Source organism: Anastrepha obliqua, chromosome 3, assembly GCF_027943255.1.
Source record: "Anastrepha obliqua isolate idAnaObli1 chromosome 3, idAnaObli1_1.0, whole genome shotgun sequence".
Classification (NCBI taxonomy): domain Eukaryota; kingdom Metazoa; phylum Arthropoda; class Insecta; order Diptera; family Tephritidae; genus Anastrepha; species Anastrepha obliqua.
This window is the reverse complement of record NC_072894.1, coordinates 126,680,814-126,689,955: the sequence shown is the minus strand read 5'-3', so window position 1 is coordinate 126,689,955 and position 9,142 is coordinate 126,680,814. Positions and strand designations below refer to the sequence as shown.

General features: G+C 36.5%; 1 protein-coding gene across 2 annotated transcripts; it reads left to right on the top strand.

The window, feature by feature from the left end:
• The first annotated feature begins 5,275 nt into the window (after positions 1–5,275).
• On the top strand, positions 5,276–7,852 carry LOC129241279 (SOX domain-containing protein dichaete). Of its 2 annotated transcripts, none has more exons than XM_054877528.1 (2): positions 5,276–5,803; positions 5,909–7,852. In XM_054877528.1, exon 2 carries the CDS (start codon positions 5,991–5,993, stop codon positions 7,122–7,124), a length of 1,134 nt encoding a protein of 377 aa, XP_054733503.1. In that variant the 5' UTR covers positions 5,276–5,803; positions 5,909–5,990; the 3' UTR covers positions 7,125–7,852. The 2 variants fall into 2 exon arrangements, with proteins under 2 accessions (XP_054733503.1, XP_054733501.1); XM_054877526.1 differs by having other exon boundaries at positions 5,868–7,852.
• The last annotated feature ends 1,290 nt before the right edge of the window (positions 7,853–9,142 follow it).

Here is a 9,142-nt window from a genome sequence, read left to right as displayed (position 1 = left end):
ATATATCAGGCCATAAAGATTTCCAACAGGCATGCAGCTTTAATGTTTTAATCTCGTTATACGACGTATTTATGTGTTCGATACAATCCAACATTGTAAATTTTTTCCAGGGATCAATAATTGAAAGAGTTCCTTTATTTTCCACATGATCTTAAATGTATCTGAATGCCTTTTTTATATACAGGGCCTTGAAAGTCGAAATTATCCCTTAATCTAGGAGTTACAGCAAAGAAGTGGTATTTGGAGGTAAAAACACAACTTCAACATTTTCATGCTGCAAGTTTTGCGGGTGTCCTGGAGCATTCTCAAGAATTAGAAGGGCTTTAAAAGTTAACCCTTTTTTGATTAAATACTTTTTCACATTTGGCACAAAAATGTTAGGGAACCAGTCATTGAATAACGTTGCGATAACCCAAGCTCTTTTATTGGCTTTCCAATAAACGGGAAGATTGTCAATGTTCAAACCTTTAGACGATCGTGGTCGGTTAGCTTTACCAATGACCAATGGCTTCATAATATGATCTCCAGAAGCATTACTACAAAGAATAATCATTATTCGAGCCTTATGACCACTAGCTGATTTGTATATTTTGCTAGAAAGATCCTCTCTGGCGTTTTCTTCCAAAATAATCCGGATTCATCAGCATTAAATATCTGGTGTGGGCTGTATGATTTTGCGCCAATAATTTCAGCACACTTTTGTGGATATTTTTGTGCTGCTTTCAAATTAGCAAATGCTTGTTCGCCTTTTAATTTTAGACTATGGAAAGAATATTTTTGCTTAGATCGTTGGAACCACCCACGACTTGCGTTAAAAGCAACCTTATTCGCAGAAATGGACGGCATTTGGTTTTGCAATGTGTCATAAATTATTAAAGCTTTATTTTGAATAGCATTCGTATCAATTGGAATTCTTTTTTGATTTTGGTCTTCTACCCATATCATTAGAGCCTTTTCCATGTTTTCCATAGTAGCATTTCTTACTTGTGAAGTTGTGCTCATACTCGTATGCATTCCAGCTGCTACACTTTTTCTAATTGAGTCTTCGTTTTTCTTTACTATCTTATTGTTGCCTCGTTCATTGAATAAAATTTAGCAATATCCACTATTCTTTCTTTATTTCTTAAGCGGTCCAAAATTTCAATTTTAGTTTCCAAAGAAATAATTTTTCTCTTCATGCCGGTTTTGTTAATTTTTGTTTTCCCATAGTACACCTTTTTTTGATTTTGCCTTTAAAAGTAAATTCCCTCTTTGTTTTTGTTTTGATTAAAGGACATTATCAAAGTATTATGACAGAATAGCATGTAGTATTGCCAAATTTAAAACAATGTTAAAATAAATTAAATAAAAATAAATAGTAAACATTTGTTTTGATTTTGAAAACCGTGTAAGAACGAATTCGTGTTAAGCAAATACCGCTAAAGCGAGGTGTATAATATATTATAATATATGTATATGTTTTGTTTCTTCATATTCATAAGATTCATTGCCTCATTTTTGCCCCTCACTGTACTTATGTATATGGATAAATGAATGAATTTAAATGAATATAAATGACTGAGAGTGAAGGAAAGGAATGAATGAATGAATGGCTGAATAACGGCACAGCTTGTGCGCACACACAAAGACAACGGGCAAAGTCAACAACGAGCATTCACACCGATGCGCCTTTGTGATTGGTTAAACAGTGACTACAGTCGATACGATTTACGTACGCGGAAGCACACACACTTATTCAACTTTGCTGATTGCTGAATGCATTTGTAGAAAAAAGCAACAGCAATAAAATCGCAACAATATAGCGTATGAGGTGCAGCAGAGGAATTAAGGGGAAAACAGAAGATAGTGATTGAAGAGAAAATAGTGGCAGAGGCGGTGACACTATAAAAAAAAGAGAATTGCCAACGTACCCTAAATAATGTCCAACAAAGTATTATAGGTGAAGAGAAGAAGGGCACCGATAGTGGGCGATGGAAGTGAGAGTAAGGGACTGTGTACGAGAACTTCTAAGCTGCAAGGCACAACAACAAAGACCATAGGTACGAATTTCGTGGAGAATTCCGTTGAGTAGGATGAGGCTGCGTAGCAATTAAACAATAACAACAAACAGGAATGCAATGTGAACTGTACACAGAGGGAGAGAGAGAGTGAGACAGAGAGAAGAATAAATTTAGTTACTTCGAAAAAAATTATAAAAAGGTAATAGAAGTAATGCCAAAGGAATAGATATATAATGGATTAATGGCAATAAAGAAACTTATGTAAGTAGGGGGAATAAAAAAGTTTAAGCTGAAAGGAAATGGGAACCGAAAAGCTTGTAACAGTCGTGTTGGTACTTGTAGATGTAAATTCTTGAATTTCCGTGGGAATTATGTACATATGTTTCCAATTAATCATTTCGCATGAACATTAAATTGTACGTACGCGCATATAAATTGTGGACATACGTCAACAATACGTCAATGAAATTACTAAAATAATAAAATAAGCATACACTTCCCTCGCCATAATGATAAGTATATATGTACATATTAAGGTCGACAAGTGTGCTTACATAAGATACGAGGCGCAATACATATGATAAGAAAAGTTTCATGGGCTTAAAGCCCTGCATTTACGAATTCGATACCTTAAACCCTTATTTACTTATACATATTGTTTTTGTAGTACATTTATAGGCAGAGGCAAACAAAATTGCATTTTATGTGTTGCGTCAATGTTTTCAGTTATTGTAAAAATCGCTTCCATCGGTGCCTGCGTATGACGACCTGAATTACGTTTTCATTAATCAAGTGGCTAATATCTAGGACTGCTATATCAGAAAGTTGGCCAAGAAGTGAGAGCCAAGATGCCTAAATCTTCAACCGCGGGAGCAGGATAGCTAAGAAGAAGGTGCGCAGAAAAGACAATGCAAAGAAAGCAATGCCGAGTCTCACAGCATGCATACCACGTGGCCAATATCCGGTAAAGGAACCCACAAAATTCGATATCTGAGGTGTGTTAACCTCCCTATTAGTTGTTAATTTTTTATGCTTTCAATATGTTTATGTATTTTTTGTATCAGACATTTCTTAGTATGCAATTGAATTAGCTATGCACCTCACTTTATTCGTAACAATCAATAATCATATCAATCAATTGAAATTATTATCATCATTATTTGGCGCCACAGCTCTGTGTGAACTGCACAAAATGTCTCTATTTTCCCCCGATTTGGTTGATTCGTTCCAGTTGTTGACCCTGAGTTTCCGCATGTCGTCTTCCAGTTCGTCAATCCATCTTGATCTTGGTCTGCCTCTTGCTTTCGTTGCGAATGTTTTAGCGTCAATTATTTTTCCTTGACCTCTCGTGGGGTCTATTCTCATGGGCCTAGCCCTCTTGGTCTTTGAGCTGTGATGAACCGCACAAAATTTTCCACTCTTATAAGTTGGTCCAGTTCATGGTTCCATCTTATACATCACTCCTCGTTGACTTTGACTGCACCGAAGATCGGCCTCAACATTTTTTTCTCGAATACTAGGAGTTTGTTTTTGTCTTTCCACTTATTGTCCAAGACTCCGATCCGTAGCAAAGAACTGGTCGGACTATCGATTTATACAACGAAATTTTGCAAGGTCTGTTCAGCAGCTTCGATTTAAAAATCATATTGAAGACTAAAAGTTCCATTTACGCCGTTTCGATTTACGGGGAGATTTTTCGGTAATATCTAAGACGTAAATCGATATAACTGTATAGACGAATATTAGGTAAAAGCTAATAATAATGACAATGTGTGGTCTCGGGTCTAAGAGAAATATGACTTGGGCACAAAAATGATTGGCTACCAGGCGTACCAACAAGAGTTATTTTATCAAATTTCGGAAAGATTTGTAAGTACTACGAAACTTAAGTTAAAAAATAAGATGGCGAACGAAGTAAGAAGTATGAACAATAAGTAGTTTAGTCCAATATTTCGTTACACAATTTGTTTAATAATTCTTCACTGAAATGATTGAAGAGCCTCCTAGTTTGTAGTTTGATTAAAAAAAAAAATTAGTTAAAAAGATCTGGTTGTTACGCATATGAATTGTGAGCATTTCATTTAAGTGTTCGCATCTGCTCCCATGTTGCGCCCAAAAAGTTGCAAATTGTATTTGAGTATTTTTTTTATTATAATTTATGCTAATGCAGGTATGCACATGTATGCATCTAGTATGCATGTGGATACTATGTACATACATGAGTGAGGAAAATACTTGTTGCTTTTATAAAGATTTACACTAAATAAGCTGAATATACAACTAAACAAATTTTTGTGAAACTTTTTATATACACTTTGCACGTACTTATGTGTTTTTGAGAATTGGGATAACATTAAGTTGAATGCTTTTCACCAATTGTTTTTTATTTTCATTTTGAACAATTCCTTTGCATTATCCTTTTATACAAATTATCATAGGAGATGAAGATAAAAATAAATAATTAACATAAAAGCATATAATGGACTTTGATAATGAGAATCAAGTAAGTCATAAAAGGCTTTTCACGTGCATATTGTCAAGTTAACAAACGCCTATTCTATCAACATTACCGTTCTTTACGCCTTTGGCACATTGTACCATTTGCATTGACAATATGCCCCAAAAGCCACTCTTCAGCATTCTCAATGCCGAGCGCAAGCAGTTTCGACAGGGGATGGCGAGTGTTTAGCACAGTTGTGAGAACAAAACATGCGTACGACAAACAAAGCAACAACCAGCCAAAGTGTTCCAACAAAGCCACAATGACATCTATGCATCTCAACGTACTACCGGCAGGCTTACTCACTGAACAGAGCGTACAAAATGCAATAAAGCAGTGCTATGCTCAGCTTTTATTCATTGGCAAATGACAAAGACAGAGTTGGCGCGTGAATAGATACCACCATCCCCAACATCAACAACAACACCAGCTCTAGTTAGAAGTTTTATTGTATTCCACACCAGTACTGTTGTCTTGCTTTGTCCGATGATTAATGTCCGCCAACTAAAAGCAATTGCCATTGGCTTTTTGTCTGAAGTGTATGTATGCACTCTTTTCACTCTTTCAAATTGATTTGTGTGAATTCTCTTTATTTGTTATGAGTCTTACGCTTTATGCTTTACTAGTGGAAGCGAGACCCCTAGTGTTTATAGTTCTCTCACCTGACGAGGGAGCGACAAAAATCGAGTCGCCCATCCACCGATGTTCGGTGACGTTCTGGTTTTCGTTTGTATATAGTGGCTTGACAACATTGCTGGTAGAGGCAAACGTAGTTGAAAATTCAACGTGTTCACAACGTAACACAACACAACAACTGTAGCATAATAGCGCTCTGTAAACGGTCTGAGAGAAGATAATAAACTGAAAGTACGTCAATAAAAGACGAAAGAGCGAGTGAGTAATTGTACCTGGTTTAAATTGGTATTGTTTCATTCGGGGCGGAATTGTGCTGAAGAAGTGAAAACTGAATATTTTGTGAGTTTGTAGACGATCGGTGATGGTCATACAGTGAAATTAGTTTGCACGAAGCAGTTGAAGTGAACAGAACATAGATTTAAATACTATAGTTTCAATTGTTGATTTGACCGCGGATCAAAGAACCGAAAAGTGAAGAAAAAGTATATGATAATAAATGAAATAAAAAAAGAGTATTTCATAGAGAAGAACCGAGTGAAAAGCAAATATATAAACATACATACAGTAAAAACAGTTCGACAGAAGAACATTAAACTGTAAACAGTGCATTGTGAACAGTTATTTAACATTGTTGTGCAAATATTTAAGAAAAACCGTGCAAAATAAAGTAAGAGAACAATCTTATTGTAGTGGATCAGAAACTAAATATTTATCGGTTTATTAATAAATAGAAATAAATAAATCAAATGACGACATTGTCTTCTCATCCCAGTTATGGTTTTCACCTGAGCCAGGGCTTAGATGTACACACACCAGGTGACTATGCCTCCCAAAGTACACTCAGCCCCACTGAAATGGACATAAAGCGCGTGATGCACTTTTCACAAACTGGTGGATTAGCGGCTATCACCGCCGCAATGGGCGGCTCACCTGTGGGTGGACACGCTGCCAGCAATGGCAACTCCATTATGGGCACAGCCAGCATGGGCCATATTAGCGGTGGCAGTGTTGGCGTAAGTGGCAATCTTAATGGTTTACATCATTTGGCCGGAGGCAATCACATGCAAACTTCCGTCGGCCATCAAACTCTATCGCCAAACTCATCCATTGGTTCTGCAGGAAGTATGGGTAGCCAGGGTTCACTCGGTTCCTTAGGACATGGACAAGGCCATAATGCAGGCGTTAGTAGTAACGGCGGCAATAGTCTTCACCATCATTCCACATCTCCGGGCCAGGAAGGTCACATTAAACGCCCAATGAATGCTTTCATGGTTTGGTCTCGTTTACAGCGACGGCAAATAGCAAAGGACAATCCGAAAATGCACAATTCGGAGATTTCAAAACGTCTTGGGGCCGAGTGGAAATTGCTAGCCGAATCAGAGAAACGTCCTTTCATCGACGAAGCCAAGCGTCTGCGCGCTCTTCACATGAAAGAACATCCAGACTACAAATATCGCCCACGTCGTAAGCCAAAAAATCCACTCGCTGGCGGACCTCAAGCACTTCAAATGCAAGCCGCGCATAACCAACAAAAGTTGGGTGGCTGTTCAGGCGGAGCTGGCCCTGGTGCCTATAACCCATTCCACCAATTACCATATTTCGCGCCTCCTCACCATCTCGATCAAGCCTATCCAGTGCCGTACTTCAGCGGCTTTGATCCACTCGCTTTATCGAAATTGCATCAAACACAGGCTGCCGCCGCAGTAGCAGCAACAAACCAATCTCACAACGTACTTGAAGCCCAAAAAGCACCACAGATGCCACCAACGACACTTAGTAGTTTCTATTCGGGCATCTACCCTGGCATGACAGCGCCTTCATTATATGCCGCACGCTCGGCTAACGCTGCAGCGGCGGGACTCTACAACTCATCGTCGACATCTTCCCCAGACTCCTCCCCCGGCACCATGACACCGAATGGCATGGAATCTTCAGTTTCATCAGCGATGGATAATGCGCTTAGGCGACCGGTACCGGTGCTGTATTAAATTATAAACAAAAACAATTTAGAGTAGAGAGTACAATTAAAGTTTTATTCGCTTTGTTAAAATCAAGAACTATTACCTCGAGTGTCCCGTAGTTGATTCATATTCGTAAGTAAGTGAGTATTACAGTGCAGAACTGTAGTATGTATTGACCAAATACCAACTAAATATGTATTCTTTATGAGTATTCACACACAAGATTCCTTTGTCAAGTTATCATGTGATTTTAAATTAGCAAAGAAAACAAAAAAATAATTAACTTTATTATTAATACAATTTTTATGGTAGTGTAATTAGAACAATAAGTAAAGCATATTTATGAGCCATCTAATGAATTGTACATGAAGAAGTTTTTTGGTAGTGTGTAACTTTCATAAAGCTCCTCGAAAAACCATACCGTGAATAAATTATAAACATACCAAATTTTTTGACAATTTATAAGTGTTAAAGACACCAGCGAAACTTAAATAAGCTATCATTTAATAGGTACACGCATTGGTTTAAAAATCATTATACCCGCGGGCACTTCTTTCCCAATGCTCGCACAACAATTCATGTATGATAATAGCATAAAGGAATCGAGATTAATATAGAAATCTACTATAGATATTTACCAAAAGGCTCAGAATGATGAAATGAGTCGACTTAATCATGTCTGTGCATCCATCTGTCTGTCTGACCGTCTGTCCGATCGTCCATACATTCGATAACTCGAGAAAAAGTTAATGTAATTGAAGAAAATTGTCCAAGTAGGTTGGTATTGAAAATGGGACATTAATCGATCACCTCCCATCTAACGGTAATTTTCGAAACAGACAAATATTATATCTCTGTTATAAATAAAGAAGAGTGCTTCTCATGGTATGTGCTCGTATCTCGATAACGATTTACCCATCTTGGTGCAGGTATTGCTTCTCACTCCATTTAAAATCGGCGTAAAAATGATTGAGGTCGGACAAAAACCACGCCCAATTTTTATATGTTAGGAGTAAATTTACGTACGTCCGTCTGTCTATGAGTTTGTTTGATTCCAAAAATTAACAGCCAGCCCAAATTAAGGCTTTAGGGAAATGTGGTTACAGGTTTTAAACTGAAAATCTCTACATTGTTGTTTGTTTTGTTTCTCCACCCGCTATGTTTTAAGATGCCTTGTAAGGCTAATAGAAAATACGTAGTAAAATATCATTTTATTTTAAACGTTTATCATATTTATAGTATCTCACGTTTTTCACACTTGGTTTTATTATAAATACTTAGTCTTAAGTCTACAAAAGTTGTAAATAGCAAAAATTTGAAGTGATCGAAGTGGAAATTGTAGTATATTTATGTATCTATGTATGTATTTGAATTACATATATTATATAATATTATTATTATATTCAAAGGAAACATAGTATTATAATAAAGAATTAAGGATGAAAATTAATTGTTTGAAAATAAAATTATTATTGATTTTACTGAAAATGCTTATAATTTTATTTCACAGGCATGTTTGACGGAATATAATATCAAGCTTTCAGGTTCGGATGGTTGTTTTGGGTATGAATTTTAAATGGAAGGAAAATATTTAAAGGACAATTTGTGAGATAATAATAGTCAAAAGTCATTGCATTCGAAATCACAGGTCCATTTAGTGAAATCCTGTTTGAATATACGCCCAACCTCGAGCACAAGAAATTCTAAAATGGAAGTAGTAAAAGTATTTCTTCACTTGAGTAACGACACGTGTGTACTTTTACTTGAAATTCGAAAAATACAATAAATAGTTTTTAAATTGTTAATTTATAAGGATTTAAATTTTTCATGTAAAAAATATGTAAATGTTGAGGAAAACGCTATATTCTGAGAAAATGGAATAAATCCCAAATTTATATTGCATGGCAATGTCTTTTATGTACTCGTATGGATCAGAACGAAGTTAGATGAGGGAGATATTTCATTCAGATGAAGGGTGCCAGTCATAGGCTGAGGCTGAGTAGAAAGTTAAATTAAGGTATTCATTTTTCCTTGCTGTAATAAAG